At 44.2% G+C, this 18,986-nt stretch overlaps 1 protein-coding gene across 2 annotated transcripts in view; it reads right to left on the bottom strand.

Annotated features, from left to right (window-relative positions):
* Positions 1-8,205: 8,205 nt before the first annotated feature.
* The window catches only part of CIDEA (cell death inducing DFFA like effector a), a 30,675-nt gene continuing 19,894 nt past the window's right edge, over positions 8,206-18,986 (bottom strand). For both annotated transcript variants that reach the window (XM_083187670.1, XM_083187671.1), the window contains exons 3-5: positions 18,777-18,923; positions 16,193-16,362; positions 8,206-9,702 (exon numbers count right to left, since the gene is read on the bottom strand). In XM_083187670.1, the coding sequence (XP_083043796.1) occupies positions 9,573-9,702; positions 16,193-16,362; positions 18,777-18,923 (447 nt within the window). In that variant the 3' untranslated portion in view covers positions 8,206-9,572. The remainder of the gene's footprint in view (positions 9,703-16,192; positions 16,363-18,776; positions 18,924-18,986) is intronic.

Below are 18,986 nucleotides of genomic sequence, written 5' to 3'. Positions count from 1 at the left end.
GGCAGGGGGGGTCCATGCTGGCGTCTGACAGAAGCCTGCAGTGGTGTCCTTGCCGTGCGGGTACCTGTGGCGCTGTGTATAAAGCTGGCGGGAGCGGGGGGTCCCTGCAGTGAATAAGAAATAACTAGCGCTATGCGGCAGCGCTTCTGTTTTAAAAACACTGGCCGCACGCTGATTGGCTGAATCTCAGCCAATCAGTGTGCGGTCAGTGTTTTCAAACCTGGCAGCGCTTCCCGCACCGCCGCATAGCCCGGCGGATAGCGCCATATGTAGTGGCATGCGATGGGATGCGATTTTTGCAGTTTTTAAGCATTTTTTTTTTAAATCGCATGCGATCGCATGCCACTACATTTGGCATGCGATGGCATGCGATGGGAGCCGTGAAAGTACACAAGTACCCAACCTTCAGTGTGTACCCACCATGGCTGCCTCACCTGGTACCCTCATGGATGGGCCGAAAAACACATGGATCTGACAGTCATGTTGGGACCCCACTCTTAGAACAAGAACACTGCAACCACCCATTTTTTGTCATCTCTTCTATGCTTAACCTATTCCCAGGGCCGGCGCCACCACTAGGCAGGTCTAGGCATTTGGCGCCACCACTAGGCAGGTCTAGGCCACTGGAGGGCGGCAGTTCACCCCTCGCGCAAAGGGGGTACCTGCTGCGCCATCTGGGGAGCGGGCAGGGGGGTCAATGCCGGCATCTGACAGGAGCCTGCAGTGGTGTCCTTGCCGCGCGGGTACCTGCGGCGCTGTGTATAAAGCTGGCGGCAGTGGGGGGGTCCCTGCAGTGAATAAGAAATAACTAGCGCTATCCGCCGGGCTATGCGGCGGCGCGGGAAGCGCTGCCAGGTTTGAAAACACTGGCTGCACACTGATTGGCTGAGATTCAGCCAATCAGCGTGCGGCCAGTGTTTTTAAAACAGAAGCGCTTCCCACGCTGCCGCATAGCGCTAGTTATTTCTTATTCACTGCAGGGACCCCCGCCACCAGCTTTATACACAGCGCCGCAGGTACCCGCGCGGCAAGGACACCACTGCAGGCTCCTGTCAGACGCCAGCATGGACTCCCCCTGCCCGCTCCCCAGACGGCGCAACAGGTACCCCCCACCCTCCGGCACCGGGGCGCCCCCACCCGACTCGCCTGGGACGCTCCGGTGCCACTCCCAGATGAGCCACGTGTTTGTGCCGAACACTTGTGTGGCTTAGCATAGTTATCCAGCTACCTCGGTGCAACCTTTTGACCTAAAAGCAATATTGTGAGGTGTTTAGAATAGACTGGAAATTAATGTTATTGAGGTTAATAATAGCGTAGGAGCAAAAAAAATTAATCCAAAACATTTAGGGGGTGTTTTGGCGAAACCCATTAGAACCCAAAACCTTAAGGTAATCAGAACTCAAAACGCAAAAAGTGGCCAGTGCACAGTACAACCTTCGGTACTTGTGTACAATCATGGCTCCCACGATGTCCATCGCATAGTAAAAAATCGCATCGCATGCGATTTTTAACAGAAATGCATCCAAATGCATCGAAATTTGTATCAAACATGTTCAATGGCCCCCAAATGTCATTTGAGGCTGTACCACCCCCACTATCAACGTGAACCCGAAGCGTGGCGAGCGCAGCGAGCCCACGAGGGGCGGCGGTACGCGTCCTACGACCTTTTCATACCCCCACTATCCACGTCGGCGTGGAGTTGAGAATAGAAAGTGTGGTGAGCGCAGCGAGCCCTGCGAGGGGACGCGGACACCTGTGAAGCCCGCGAGGGGACTTGTATACCTGTGAAGGTATCCGTGTCCGCTCGCTGCGCTCGCCACACTTTCTATTCTCAACTCCACGCCGACGTGGATAGTGGGGGTATGAAAAGGTTGTAGGACGCGTACCGCTGCGCTCGCCACGCTTCGGGTTCGCGTTGATAGTGGGGGTGGTACAGCCTCAAAAATGACATTTGGGGGCCATTGAACATGTTTGATACTAATTTAAATGCATTTGGATGCATTTCTGTTAAAAATCGCATGCGATGCGATTATTTACTATGTGATGGACATCGTGGGAGCCGTGATTGTACACAAGTACCGAAGGTTGTACTGTGCACTGGCCACTTTTTGCGTTTTGAGTTCTGATTACCTTAAGGTTTTGGGTTCTAATGGGTTTCGCCAAAACACCCCCTAAATGTTTTGGGTTAATTTTTTTTTTGCTCCTACGCTATTATTAACCTCAATAACATTCATTTCCAGTCTATTCTGAACACCTCACAATATTGCTTTTAGGTCAAAAGGTTGCACCAAGGTAGCTGGATAACTATGCTAAGCCACACAAGTGTTCGGCACAAACACGTGGCTCATCTGGGAGTGGCACTGCAGCGCAGATGAAATGCTGTCGTATTTCATCCTCATGGCAAACAACTGTTGGAGGGTCAATTGCATCTGGGATGATGACTGACTCTCAGCAGCAGCAGCGGCAGTAGTAGGCATAGCGCTGCAGGATCCTCCGGAGGAATCCAAGAATAGAAGAGGAGTCAGTCATGCTGGTGACATGGCCTGCAGGACTCCCCCTGATCTGGATTGAGGAGGGAGTTGGTGGTGCCCTGAATTTCCGCGCATGGAGATGGGGGATGCTCGGTGGTGGGGGGAGTGATCGGCGGTGCCGGTGGGGAGCAATATCTGTTTTGGAGGGGAGTGATTGGTGGCAGTGGCGAGAAGTGCCCGGCAGCAGCCACGGGTGGCCCTGGTGTATAGTGCCTTAACTTGGTTGTTATTATTACCAAAGTACAGAAAAACTTTACCAATGCACTTACGTTGTTAATGTTAATTATTATGATATTTTATTTATAAAGGTGCCACAAGTGGTATGCAGAACTGTACATATAGCACACCATAGAACAATACAGGCTACACATAACTAAACATAACAGAGCACAAGTAACAATATGCAGCACAATTCTCAGGGGTGCCGGGTGATAGCCTGACCATCAGGATTCCGAAGGTCAGTACTCCGACACGGAATCCTGACTGTTTAAATGCCAGACAGTCAGAAGCCCGACAGAGAGGCTATTCTTCCTTGTGGGGGTAAAAAATGAGGCTCAATAGTGTGTGTGGCCTCCATGTGCCTGTATGACCTCTCTAGATTGCCTGGGCATGCTCCTAATGAGGTGGCGGATGGTCTCCTGAGGGATCTCCTCCCAGACCTGGACTAAAGCATCCGCCAACTCCTGGACAGTCTGTGGTGCAATGTGGTGTTGGTGGATGGAGCAAGACATGATGTCCCAGATGTGCTCAATTGGATTCAGGTCTGGGGAACGGGCGGGCCAGTCCATAGCATCAATGCCTTCATCTTGCAGGAACTGCTGACACACTCCAGCCACATGAGGTCTAGCATGGACTTGCATTAGGAGAAGTCCAGGGCCAACCGCACTAGCATATGGTATTACAAGGGGTCTGAGGATCTCATCTCGGTACCTAATGGCAGTCAGGCTACCTCTGGTGAGCACATGGAGGGCTCCAAAAGAAATGCTACCCCACACCATAACTGACCCACTGCCAAACCGGTCATGCTGAAGGATGTTGCAGGCAGCAGAACGTTCTCCTTGGCGTCTCCAGACTCTGTCATATGTGCTCAGTTGAACCTGCTTTCATCTGTGAAGAGCACAGGGCGCCAGTGGCAAATTTGCCAATCTTTGTGTGCTCTGGCAAATGCCAAACGTCCTGCACGTTGGGCTGTAAGCACAACCCCCATCTGTGGACGTCGGGCCATCAAACCACCCTCATGGAGTCTGTTCCTGACCATTTCAGTAGACACATGCACATTTGTGGCCTGCTGGAGGTCATTTTGCAGGGCTCTGGCAGTGCTCCTCCTGGTCCTCCTTGCACAAAGGCAGAGGTAGTGGTCCTGCTGCTGGGTTGCCGGCCTCCTCCACGTCTCCTGATGTACTGGTCTGGCGCCTGGTAGTGCTTCCATGCTCTGGACACTACACTGACAGACACAGGAAACCTTCTTGCCACAGTGCCATCCGGGATGAGCTGCCACTTGTAGGGGTTGTAGACTCCTTCTCATGCTACCATTGGAGTGAAAGCACCGCCAGCTTTCAAAAGTGACCAAACATCAGCCAGTTGTTGACTGCAGAACAACTCCTTTATAGGGGGTGTCTTGCTAATTACCTATAATTTCCACCTGTTGTCTATTCCATTTGCACAACAGCATGTGAAATTCATTATAAATCAGTGTTGCTTCCAAAGTGGACAGTTTGATTTCACAGAAGTGTGATTGACTTGGAGTTACATTGGGTACTTGTTTAGTTTCACGGCGGCAGCATAGCCACGCGCTACTCCGGGTTCGGCGCTTGCCAAACTTTCTAAAATAAATTAAATAAACTCCATGCCAACACGGATAGTTCATACCGCCCCTATCCACGTTGGCATGGAGTTGATTTTAGATAGTGTTGCGAGCGTAGCGAACCACCAAGCCCATAGCATGGGCGAGTGCAGCGAGCCCCGCAGCCATGCTGCCGCCGTGAAACTAAACAAGTATCTTACATTGTGTTGTTTAAGTGTTCCCTTTATTTTTTTGAGCAGTGTATATTAAACACATACAGGCACATATTAAGTTTTTTTTTATTATTATTTTAAAGGCATTGGCTGCTATACACATTTTGGTAAAACATTAGATACCCTTTTATAGCTGTTGGTTAGAATGAATCGCCCTCCAATGTACACAAGGACCACAAAGGTGTAGCATATTTGTAAAGTATTTGACTATTTATTGCTTGCACTCAATTTCATAGAGATCTTCATTGCTGTTGTGTTTCACATACATATATCATCACATACTGTACATATAATGGCCCTCATTCTGGTTGACTCTGTAAGCGGCAAAAATCGCAGCTTACCAAATCCCAAACAGGACCCCTCCCCCCACCGCCGCCATATCCCCTCACAACCATGTACAGGGATGTGTGATGAAACCCATCCCCTCGCATGTCCCACAGCAGGAGAAAATCACTTGATAGTCGACGACCATTGAACGATTCCTGGACTCGCAAATATAAAGTTAGCAGAGACTAACATATATAACATATATTTGCGTGTGCCAGGACGTAAACAGGGCGGTGGCTAATGTCATGCAACGTCAGCCGCCTGCCCTCTGCACACTCAGTCATGACCGCATTTATATGGGAACGCCCATAGAACGCTGGGTGTTCCCATGGCCTGCCGCTTCCCACACCCCGTGTGTGAGCAGCACACCGACTGTGCAGGTCGGCGAAGGCACCCATACAGAAAGTCCTGCACATACCCAGGGCAGAACCATCAGTCCCTGGTGCGAACATGCCAGAATCGGCCCCAATATTTTCTTTGCTTACCATAAATAGTGCAGAAATTTCTTGACCGATTATAATCCAATACAAATGTATTAGGCAGTGGCTAAATTAGTCCCAATTGCCCGAAGGCAAGACAAATAATGGTGCTGCCCTCCCACACATACCCAGGATTAGAACCTGTAATCTGTCACTGGAGGTAGACACCTCACTGACAGAGTTATTGCTCCTGCACTGTAAGTACTGTATGCAGATTCTGACTATGTATAATTGTTAGTTCAAAACCATTGCTATTAGGCAGAGCTATGTAGTGTAGTAACTTCATACAGCTAGAATTCACACACTTCCTTTGCAGGAGCAAATAACTCAATCAGTAAAAGTATCTGCTTCTAGTGGAACAGGTCATGGATGCTATTACAGGGTTTAACACTTGCAAAAATTATGTTTAGAATAATGAGAGTGTAATTAGGAGAAAGAAAAAGTACTCTTTTGCTGGGGGCACTGCTTTTGAAAATAGTTTTTCTAATTTTTAAACAATTTATTTAATAATAAAATGGACACACATTGACGCTGACATAACATAAAATAAACATGCAATGAAAGTACACAGCACTATCAAGGTGCTTGTACTAGCAGTCTCCTATACAGCAAGAATTGTGTAAATCACTTTATATAGTGTGCACAACAATTCAATGTGCACACTAAATACTTCTGTTTTAAGGAGGTGGCACAAATTTTTTTTGGGATGGATATCACTGGATATCCAGAAGCAACACGTTGCGAAATATTGGTGTATATGAGTTGTCACAATCTTTCAAAAAAGGCAAAATATTGCACTTTATAATGTATCTCTGTCACGGTCTGATATAAAAACGGAAATAAACACTATCTCTCCGTTTAAGGCAGGATTTAGCAAGTGATTGCACAATTGGATAATTGGTGTGATTCTAATTTAATTAATCCTTTTATGTATTTCTAGAGTCAAATACTGTGAAGTATACCTTAATTTAACACTCTAGAAGGACAGGGTATAATGCTGTCCAATAAATTCATACAACCGTACAGTGTATTCAGATAAGTGACAGTGTGAGTGTATAATGTGACAATATTGTTTCAAATAACCAAGTATACCACTCTATAATGAATCTCTGTATGATAGGAAACCCGGAATATATGCACACTATATAAAGTGATTTACACAATTTTTGCTGTATAGGAGACTGCTAGTACAAGCACCTTGATAGTGCTGTGTACTTTCATTGCATGTTTATTTTAGGTTATGTCAGCGTCAATGTGTGTCCATTTTATTCTTAAATTGTTTAAAAATTAAAAGTTAAGTTTTAGAAAAACTTTTTTCAAAAGCAGTGCCCCCAGCAAAAGAGAGTACTTTTTCTTTCTCCTGCTTGCATGTTCATTTACTCTCAGGGGAGCACCTCCACTAGCCATTCAAGTATTAACACTGAGGCACCCCATTATATTATTGTGGATCCATAATTGTGTTTCAATATACAAAAACCCTTATTCGTGTTTATGCTTGTGCACCGGTATTTCCCCTACTCCCCCTCCCTTTAAAAGAATAATGAGAGTGTCATCTATTTTCCTGATAGGAGTGTGAGTCAGCCACAGAAGAGCAGGGCTGCCATCAGGAATTTTGGGGCCCGGGACTCTTTTCCAGTACGGACCCCCCTCCTCACTTGAATTACCATAAGCAAGCTCCTACTCCCCCCATCTCCTCTTCCGCTGAGCTGCAGCCTGGAGGTCCCAGAGCGCAGGCTTCTTTAACTCAGGATGCCGGCACCCAATTAAAATGCAGCACCGGCTGGTGAGCCAATCAGAGCTCACGTACTGACAGCCGCTCTGATTGGCTGCCAGTACGCGAGCTCTGATTGGCTCAAAAGCCTGTGGAGCATTTTAATTGGCCGTCGTGTCCTGGGTTGAATAAGCCTGTGCTCCGCGACCTGCTTTGTTCAGCGCACTGAGCGCAACGGAGGCAGTCGGGGGTGTTGCGGTGGGTAAAATTAGCTGCCCGATCCCTTCCAGAGGCCAGGGCCTGGGACAGGTGTACTCACAGCACCCCCCTATTGGTGGCCCTGCAGAAGAGATATCAGTGGCTTTCAATTATTGGATTCAAACTCGCAGGGGAGGTCAGGTGCCCCATTGGGAGCAGGGGCCCAGCGGTAGATGACTCCATTGCCTCCCAAAGCTACGCCTCTGTTAATAGATATCACTGCTCATGAAACTGTAACATACTGTAGGAAAATGGTCACCATTAGTCAGTGTGTTGAATCTAACACTCTATTATCACGTACCAGTAAAGCTAAAAAGCTATCCCTCTGCTTTACTTGACAGGCCTCAGACCGCATTGGACATGGAAACATGCCTGTTTGCTTTTGGTACAGGTTTAAAGAAAGAAAGAATTGCACTGTGGATGCACACCTGAAGATAGGAATATTTCAAGAAGAGTAGAGATATTCTATTTTTTTTAAAAGGTTATAACTTTATTAGTTTAATTCAATTTAAAAGAAGGGGAGATAAACAACCTATCAGGATTTTTTAACATATAGAATCCGTGTGGGTATCTCCCCTTGGAGCTTGTGAAATTTTCAAAAAGAGATTAAAATGCACATACAAACATACAACATATAATGTAATGTGCTATTGCACAAAAAAGATAGAAATGGTGAGTATAGGGATTTAAAAAAGAGTTCCCCTTTTGCTGGCTTACAAAGAAAGGGACGTTTGCTTTTGGGCCAGATGACTGTACATGTACAGACCATGTACACATCTTTGCAATAATATCTGCCTCACAAAATAATGAACAATGCAATTAAAATGTAAATGAGTAAGAAAATGTAAACGTACAAACGAAATTGAAACATATGCAAAATCAATCAAGTAAAACAAACACATGACTTTTATTAAAAACTTCAAAGTATTTAAAAAAAACTGTTTCAATGTAAAAACAAAGTCAAAGTTTTAATACCAATTGGAGATGAAAATGACTTTTAATTGACAAAAATTGACTGTGCAGGGTGTTTCAAACTGAAAGTACATAGAGACTGCAATAATAAAAAGTCCTATATGAATTGGAAATGTAAAGATGTAGAACTAATTTGCTGATAGCAGCTGTACTGCTATTCTTGCTATATGACTGGTCCATGGTTAGCGAAGATATAAAAAGATAACAAAACCAGCTGTATAGAATAAACAAAGAAATTAAAACAAGAACTGTCAATCCATATTGACCGACCTTTAAAATGATAGTAAAACCACATATGGTTGTACAGATACATGATTCTTTTAAATACTAATATTGGAATGTTACATGACAAATTGCTCAAAATGAGAAGCAGCTTAAAAAAAATCAAGACAGATAGGTCTAAAATTCAGGCAGAGTCATAGGAAATGGCAGCTCTGAATGTGAATGAGTTCCGTTTAATTTTTCAGTAGCATAAGACTATTTTTGAACTGGTTTCAGGCTCATGGCAAAATACGCAATATTTCATTATATGAATGTTACAGCAGCACCGACGTGAAAAAAATAAAATACATTTATTATTATCTAGAATAAATAACCTTCACCTTGCTTCACACAAGATTAGTCACATACAAACTCACCCAAACTACGTACTAGTCACAGAAGGGTTATGGCTACATATAAATAAGTAATGAACCTCAAATTGTTAGTATTGGCATAAAAAGCCATCTAAAACTCAACCAATGACAGCAATAGATTTACAATATCTGAAAAGCACAAAACAAAAATGTAAACAAAACCAATTTATACTAGAATGATACAAAGGTAAGCTGGGTACACACTGCAATTCCATTTAATGCCAGATATATACCATGAGCGCATCGGAAAGTGTGCACTAACGATATTGGTCTAAAAGGTGACAGACACACGACAATTTGAGCATATGCACTTACCAGTCAGATAGGTTGACGGATCAACCGGATGACCGATCTGTCATCCTAGTGTGTACCCAGCATTCCATTTTCTAATCTCTTACAGTTCTAACAGCAGAGACGAGAATGCAAAAAAGGGAAAGATGCTTTCTTGCCACATCAGAACATGTAATTCACAAAACAAAAAAGTACATACTGTGCAAAAGTGCAAATGATAAAGAATGTCCAGGATTCAATAATTGCTGACTGGGCTCTACGATTTTAACTTGCAAAATATATTGCAGCCGTTAGTTCTAGCTAGAAGATTTTCTGCTTGTGTACTAACGGAGTTGACATAGGAAGTTGAATTCTAAGGGTCCCGTTTCATCCTAAAAGTTCCTGCATCGGGATCTTCTGTCCACTGCATCATAAATGCACCACAGTATAGGAGCAAATGGCCAGCCACTTGTGTGAGGTGCGAGAGGATACGCAGAAAACTCCTGTAATTCAGAAAGAGAATTGCATTAGTATTTTAAGAGTAAAATAAATTAAACAAGAACATCTTTCTTAGAGGAATACATTTACACTGTGGTACATTTACAAAGATGGGATGTTGCCGATAGCAACCAGAGACTACTTCTTACCCATTTAGCATCTTCAAGAAGATAATAGCTATAATCGGATTGGTTGTTATGGGCAACATCCAATCTTCAATAGAACTCCCATATTACTAAATTTACCCCAGTATCTTCAAGGTCACATAAATAATGGGATATTTATAGACACAGATAGTTATTGGTACTAAATGCTATTGGAACTGGCAATGCTTATTCTCATATAGGGCGAGATATACTAAGCCTTGAAAAGTGATAAAATAGAGATTTAACATCAACCAATCAATATACTGGTGTGTGGATTGCTGATCCCAGGGCCACGCTCACCTTCGTGGCTTACCATAATGCTCCACAGTACTCAAGCTCAAGTCACCATGCCAATTCAGTTTCCTACTTCACTACCACCACCACCACTTTTGTGGGGGTTTGTTCTCAACTCTCTCCCCCTCTCCCCATATATCACTGTGTGGGAGACACATCTGTAGTTATTCTCTACCTTATGTATAGGCTTTACCTGGATCACTCTTGTCGGCTAGTCCATAACTTTTTTCCGGAAAAAAAAACCAACCTGAAGAATGGTTACATTTTATTGACTGAATCTTTACATTTCTTAACTCTCTACTGAAACGTCAACTTGCCCTCGCCACCTTTTTATAAACAAAGTGTATGTTGCTGCCCTACAAGAGACCTATTTTTCTTCCCTGTCCACTCATTACCTGGTCTGGTATTCAGCTAAAGGTCCATTTAACAGGAATGGTGTGTCTATCCTTTTGACTCTAGAAAGGTAGCATTTACTCCTCCACACTAAAATAAATAGAAGTCTGTCTGGTTTGGATTATAGTGAGCAAACTGGACAGGGGTTGTGTAAGTATGTTGTCAATGCATGATCTAAATTCTAGACTGGTTCCCTTTTTACGTAAAGTTAGAGAGGAAGCCCCATATGGCCAAGTAGCCTTTGAGGACAGTTCTTGACTCTCGTCAACATTTTGGGTTGTCCACATTATATAATGTCTGAAAGAGTCAAACTCCAGGGGTGAAAATATACTTTTTACTCCCCTGCACATAATGCCTATTGTCCATTACTTGGATGGACAATGCCCTCTTACTGTGGTCATGTAACCTCCCCATGAGCAGAGATAAAGTACCATCCAATCACCTCCTAGCTGCCATGTTACATGCGGTGCTTGAAAAATAACAGCTTGAAGCTGGTTGGTCAGCACTCTCTCTGGTCACAATTGCTCTCCAAGTACATCGGACTGTTCAACAAAAACATCCATTTGGTTTATAAAAAGTGGCTATGGAAAGCTGACATTTCTAAAGGGGGTTAAAGCATATAACATTCAGTCAATAAACTGTAATCACACTTTAGAGTACCTGTGCAAAAAGAATGTCAATTATACAAGCTGCAGCACGGAATACGAATGCTGAACCCATAAAAGGTGCTGTCTAAAGTAAATTTGTCCCTTATCTGCACTCACCTACATCCTTGCAAAGGGAGATTTGCTACTTATCCAGTATCGGACGCTGTACACCATTTGCAATTCTGCTAAATCAACATAGTAACCAACAGATCTACATAACCCTGCAGCTTCCTGGCTCCCTATTATCATCAAATATTATAGTACATAGAAGCCAGATATTAGACCATTAAATACACAAAATTCATTTTATGTTCTGCTTTGATAGTGCTCACATTTCAGTTGTGTGAGTCAGTATATGGTGGCAGGTGTGGCCAGCCCCTTCCAGGACACAACTGGACATACAACAGCTGCACTTTCTAGAGCAGCTGGTCCTCCATATAAATCAAGAGACTTATTTGTAAGGGATGATCTTAGTCTTCACTAGAGTCTGTAAAAAGTTAAAGCTAAAAGAAAAGACACGTACAGTAGGCTGACAGTGGTGTACAGAACACATACACTATATTACAGACTCCTCTAAAAAGACAAGTTTTCAACCAAGGCTGTAAGAAGGTCCATAGAGAAAAACAGCTGCAGCTAGGGTGAGGGGCATCTTGGTAAAACCAAATACTGGGTGTACTTTGTCATTACTGTGTGCCATTTAGCCAACAAGAAAATAGTATGAGCTATATTATGGTTTTATGGTCTGAGGACAAACATTTGAATACACAGTGTCACACATGTTTAGTACATACAGTCAGTGGGCAAGACAAATATCATTTGAGGATGTGTGGATGTATTGTATACTTTTGCTTTTTGGGGTGCAAAATACAGAACAGTATACAGAGAACTGGTGCTACAGTGTAGTATCTTCTAAGCCATTTACAATTTTAGGGGCATACAGTATGTATTATTAATAGCTAAAGTGAAGCCATTATTAACACTACGTAAGACCACACACACACACACAGGGTCTCAGATGCTGACTTTGTAGTTTATTCTCAACAGCAGGTTACAGTATAACAGGTTAGGTTCATATGCAGTTGGTATCACAGGCAGTAGCTAACAGGCGCTCTGAGCATAGCAGACTCGTAAAAGGCTTGAATGGTCCCTATAGCATAACACCCCCGGCCTATCACTCTGGTAGATATTCCACCATCGAGAGCAAGGTGACTCTGCCCTGGAAACAGGAAATCCCAGGTGCTGCTGATTACACCTGTGATTCTGCTACCAAAACTTTGTCTGAATACTCCATATTCCAATGCTACCATTTGGCAGAAATGTGTAAGAGGCGCTCAAAATACCAAATTAGTGGCAGCCATGAATGATTGATAACCATGGGTTTCTTAGATGTAAAGTTTTGGCGGTTGTTACATCTCCATGTCAGTGTAATGTTGGAAGAATGGAGCATGAACAGCCAAGTGCCATACTCCAAATCCATGGACCCACATTACATTTAAATGGATTAGGGTTCCCATTTCTGGGTGCAAGAAGAATGGCACACTAACACTTATGGGTAATAACTATATATTAATGTAATACAAAATGCCTAATGGATCACCCTCTTACGGACACTGAACTGAAGGTTCTGCAGCGGGGTATGTCCTTTGTTCCTACCGTCCAGCCTAACAGCATGCAGTGGTCCATCGAGAAGTATAAACTTCACAGACAGCTGAAATTACACAAACACTTCAGGGGTTCTAAGGCTGCAACACGTAACCCACCATCTACTCCTCCCGAGGATCCTCTACCCCCCATCCTTGCAAAAATTACAGACCCGTTCCCGATTTGAACCAATGACCAGCAATCCGTCAATAAAAACTTTCAACCGTATGTTGGATAGAAAAGTGACTGAGGCTCTTGGACCTAGGACATCACAGCGTGGTAAGCACCCAAACTTAAGTAAGATGGAGATGCAAGCTTTAAAAGATTTATCTGGGTACACTGATATTACTATAAGACCTGCCGACAAAGGCGGCGCCATTGTAGTCCAGAACCTGAACTTCTGAGATAGTTAAGTGTGACTGAGGTATACCACAAGTTGGATCGTGATCCTACTGCTGAGTTCAGCAAATTACTCCAAGACAGACTAAGTAGGGCGGTCGGTGACGGACTTATTACCAATAATTTGAAGTCAGTATTAATCAATGAGAATCCGGTCACACCGATTCTCTATTCTTTACCTAAGATTCATAAGTCCCTGACCAGTCCGCCCGGCCGACCCATAATCTCTGCCCGTAATGGTCTATTTCAGCGGGTATCCACATATCTTGATGCTATGCTCCAGCCCTGCATCGTACAGCATCCGAGACATTTGCTTGACACCACTGCATTTATTAACAAACTTAATGCCATACCTTGTGTACCTGAAGGGTTATTACTGTGCAGCCTGGACATTTCCAGTCTGTACACAGTGATACCCAACCGTGAAGGATTGGACGCGGTACGCAGACTAGTGACTGGCAATGCAACATATACTGGTCCTGATGTTGATTTACTTGTTGATCTTCTCGAGCTTGTTCTGACATGTAATTTCTTCCTATTTGATGGGGTCTATTACCTGCAGGCGTCTGGCTGTGCGATGGGGTCGAATGTGGCCCCATCGTACGCCAACATGTATATGATTGAAGACGAACTCATGTTGTCTATGACCTGTTTGTCATGTGGTCTGGTCCCAGGGAGACCATTGAAAAATGTATTAATGACCACAATAACTCTAAACATCCGGTCCAATTCACTCACAATATCAGTCATGAAACCGTTAACTACCTTGATGTTCAGGTGAGCATCAGAGATGGGAAAATTTGCACTGAATTGTTTCGCAAGCCGACTGATAGGAATACCACACTGCATGCTTCCAGTTTTCATCCCCCTTAACTTAAGTTCTCACTACCTTACTCCCAATTCCTTAGGGCTATAAGGGTATGTTCTGACAGGGCTATTGCCACTGATCATATTGACAGAATGATACGTGACTTTCTTATAAGGGGCTATGACGACAAACAGTACAGTTAGCCAAACATAAAGCTTTGAGATGCCAGCGTGATGAGACACTCAGTCCCACTAACAAAAACAAGGACATGGAGACACGCTTCCCCTGGGTTAATCATTACAGCACTGCTAGCAACACCATCCATAAAATCTCCAATGACTTATGGCCCATCGTACAGTCCGACCCGGAATTACAGCTTGGGGCTAATAGACTTATGCCTTGCTACAGCCGCGGTAAAAATCTTAGAGACTGGGTTATGAAAGCAGACATTAGTGGATTGGACTCTATGCAATCCTTACAAAGTAACTTTTTGCAAAAAAGACCCGGTTGCTATCGGTGTCTTAATTGCGCAGTGTGTAGGGCACTTATGACGGGCAGCGACTTCGCACACCCCTTGACTGGCAAACGTGTCCCCATACGACATGTAGTCACATGCACGACTAGATTCATTGTGTATCTCATAATGTGCCCGTGTGGCAAAGGCTATGTCGGCAAAACTGATCGCACATTGCGGGAAAGAATTCCCGGCCATAAGTCTACATTACGTGCTGCGCTTGTGAGTGGACATAGTGACCAGCCTGTGGCTCGGCATTTTGTGAATCAATTAAAATACATCATTCATTTAATGAATCAATTAAAATACATCATTATTGATCATTAACCTGCCAATAAACAGGGGGGGGGGGGGGGGTGACCGGTCATTACGGCTGCTACAGAGGGAGGCTTGCTGGATTCACAGCCTGGGGACTCTTGCCCCTAGAGGGCTTAATGAATCCGCAGGACTTCATTGCTCCCTGTGACCTTTAGTATTTTTTGATTTATATTTTTGAGTAATATGTTCTTAACCGCTGCACATGATTTGCCATATCAATGTATTTTTGTATATTTTCGCCTCTAGCCGCAGTTGCGTACAGTACCTCCATTACCCTGGCATTTACTGCAGTACCCGTTACTCTGTTTTGCGATCGCATACTATATCAGCTTATTGCTGTTACCTTTTGCTTTATATCATGTAGACTGCACGTGTACTGTATGTGTTAACAGATTCATGTTTTTATCTTGTATTGTGTATATTCACTATGTTTCACTGTTCCGTATTTTGTTTAGATGGTTGTCCGGGCAACCGGAGGTGGATGATGGCGTCATCGGTGGGCGCGTCATTCGTGACCGAAGCAGTCGTGATGATTTCACGTGGTGTGGTGTTCCTGATATAGGTATGTGTGTTCACTTGTTTTTGCATCCTGATGAAGTAGTAATTAAACTTCGAAAACGTTCGATCCAGCTCTGCCTGATTTGCCTTATTGAACAGCCTCCGGGTGCCGGCCGCCCAGTCCTGTGTACCCCAAGGTTCTCTTGGGTTCTTCTTCACGGAAGGCACCGTTCATCATTGCTCTAACACTAAAGCAGTCATTGTTGGAGTGCCGCCACACGATATCGATATATATATATATAGATATATATATAGATATAGATATATATATATTTATATTTTTTATATGGGAGCTGGGTCAGATGACCGGGTGTACCCGTTTACACTGCCGTCTACCCAGGTCAGCACCTGTGTAGAAGCCCCATGTAAAGGCACATGGTGTGACCCATTTAAATCGCCGCTGACCAGTGGTTTTTGCGGCGGTGTAAAAGGGGTATTATTTGGCCACTCTCCTCAGATATATTATCACCTAAAGTAACATAAGACTTGTACACTCCCCTCCTGAAATATTCTGCACCTATGGGAATTTCCATGCACTGATGGGTAAAAGTTCAACCCATGACCATTTCAAAACATCCAAGCTGGAGATTAGTACAGTACAATATTATTAAACAATCAGCCTACTATGGTCCTGTTTCTACAAAGCCTAGCCCCGAAAAAGAAAAACAGACTTAAACATTGTCTCATGTTCAGAGCACGTACATTGGTTATTAATCAGTTCAGCAATCTGTTTTTTACATTCTAGGACGGCCACGATTATGAACGTACTGTACTCACCGCAGGAGCTTCTTTGCGCCCAAGCACTGGAAATCACAGGATACGGAGTACATGTCATAGAAGGTCGCCTTTATGTTCAAACAGCCAATAAAATCCTTAGGGCTCAACTTGTACAAGTCCAGTGTAATGTTTGCTATCCCTTTCTTCACTTGCTGGGCTGAATGTGAAAACTAAAAGTAAAAACAACAATGATAATTTTAAGTCATGGAAAGCAGGCATATTGTTACATGCACATCTCACTGGCTGATGTGGATTAAAAGGAAGTAGAAATCCCAGATGTATTTCATAGATGGTGGCCTGCCATCTAGTGTCAAAGTTTAGCATTTACATAATCACTGCCCATTGATGCTAATATATAACATTTTACAATATACTGTATCTATATTTATAATTACATTATATTATGTGCAATATTTCCATTTCTATTTAGCATACATGAATGATTACATAACTAGAACACAGAACAGCTCTCATTAGAAAAAAAACGTAGGTACTTATGTAGTAACTGGGCTGCCGATTTTTTGATTGTATGCCTTAAGTTAAGGCATACAATCAGATGCGATGCGATGCGATATCGCATCGCATCCGATATCGCATCCGATATCGGATGCGATGACCCGATTTTTCCATAGGAATCAATGTTAAAATGATTCCTATGGAAAAATGGGTCCTTTTCATACCCCTACTATCCAAGTGGGCATGGAGTTGGATATAAACCTGTGGCGAGCGTAGCGAGCCACCGAGCCCGAAGCGTGGCGAGCGAAGCGAGCCCCGCGAGGGGACGGTATTCGTCCCCTCGCGGGGCTCGCTTCGCTCGCCACGCTTCGGGCTCGGTGGCTCGCTACGCTCGCCACAGGTTTATATCCAACTCCATGCCCACTTGGATAGTAGGGGTATGAAAAGGACCCATTTTTCCCATTGAATTCCATGTTAAAATGGACTCAGTCCATTTTAACATTGATTCCTATGGAAAAATCGGGTCATCGCATCGCATCGCATCGAATCGCATGGTCGCATGCGATGCGATGCGATCTCCCGATCCGACCCGATTTAGAAATCGGCAGCCCAGTTACTACATAAGTACCAAAACGTACATTCCAAAAGGCTTACATTTATAGGATACAATCCATGAAGCCAGGTTACAGTGGTAAATTGTATAGGTTAACAATAGGTGTTGGAGCTGGAGCCTATAGTGCGTGAACTATGAGACACAGTATCACTGTAGCAGCTCTCGCTGAGGTATAAGGACAGGATTAGCATGTGTGCTACAATCTGCACAGCCATTGGTTATTTTATGAGGAAAAATTGGTTTTACCTGATGATGCTTGAAACAGGGGTTTCCTATAGTTTTTAGCAAAATGACAGATCACAATAGCTTTTTTAAATCCATTTGCAGCATTGGGGGACATTCCACATTTCGGCAAACCCTTTTTCCCTGTAGGCTGATCTGCTTACCCCAAAAGAGGGTAGGAGTCTCCATTTACAGATTAATTTACTTCCTGTTTTACCACTAACTGCTGTTGTATTAGCGCTCTACAGGGAACACTAGGTTCTGTGAACATCTGCAAAAGCCTCGCTAATGATGAAACAATAAGCAAATGTACTGTTCCTAGGCAATAAGGACAAGCATGGGTTAGAACCACAATACTGAGTGGGCACCCTTATTGATTCTGTCTGAAAGTACTTTTATGTAGAGAAGTAAAAAAACAGTTTGTGGGAAAAATAAATCTCAGCAGGGGTGGATTGGCCCACCGGGAAACCGGGCCACTTCCCGGTGGGGCGGCCCAAAACTCTTAAAAAAGGAGCCGGCAGCGCTCGCCCCTGGGCGTGAAGCGGCCGCAGCACTTGGCCCACATCAAACATGGCCGCGGGAGGGCTGCTGCGCATGCGCGCACAGCACCTCCCACTGCCTGATTGAAGATCCCCGCCGGAGCGGCGGATACAGGGACACTGGATGCCGGGAGGAAGCCGCCCCCCCCCCCCCCCCTCATCACCATCGCTGCTTCATTCTGACCAATGTAAACGACAAATTGTAAAAAAACAGCAGGGAATTCTGTCCAACACCACATATCTGACCCTTAAGGTGCCCATACACTGAGACGTCTCGCAGCAGTGTTCGGATACCAGATACCCTGCAAGCTGTTGTGATGGATCGCATGCGTCCCTGCCTCCCGTCCACCTGGAGGGAGGTCCCAGAACGGGTGGTCGGACGGCCAGCCGGTCCGACCACCTGGTCGGGTCCGATGCGCACGGGACCGCGCATTGGACCTGACTGCATGTCAGGGAGAGGCGATTTTGTCCGATTTAACGGGCCGATTGGTCGCCTCAGTGTATGGGCACCTTAAGGATGCGATATACAAAAATGAACTTCATTTATTATTTTTTACCTGATTTTATCAATAAGAAACTTTTGGGATAGGGGTGCCATGAAAAAAAAAATATGATCCTCATGGGTGCCATAATTCAAAAGAGTTTGGGAACCACTGCCCTAAACTGACAGGATGTGCATCATTCTAAACTAAATGTTTGTGTAAGGGTTCAAAGGGTTCCTACACATTCTTTTTCCTTGAAACATAAAACATACTTGTGTCCATTTCTGCCGTCCTTCAAGAAGCACAAAGTGTGTGTTGTCCTCTAAAGACTGGAAGAACTCTTCAGTGTCAACGACAGTGCCATCTTCCTCCAGCACAAGGGTCACCACACTAGCAGCTATAAACAGAGTCTCAATGGCCTGAAAAAAAAACCCAATATAAAAATCCGGTTTTGCACTATATATGGATTTTATTAAACTGAC

The sequence above is a fragment of the Crinia signifera genome, chromosome 5, assembly GCF_055691185.1.
Source record: "Crinia signifera chromosome 5, ASM5569118v1, whole genome shotgun sequence".
Lineage (NCBI taxonomy): Eukaryota > Metazoa > Chordata > Amphibia > Anura > Myobatrachidae > Crinia > Crinia signifera.
The sequence above is the reverse complement of the archived record's forward strand: the minus strand, read 5'-3'. Positions and strand labels throughout refer to the sequence as shown.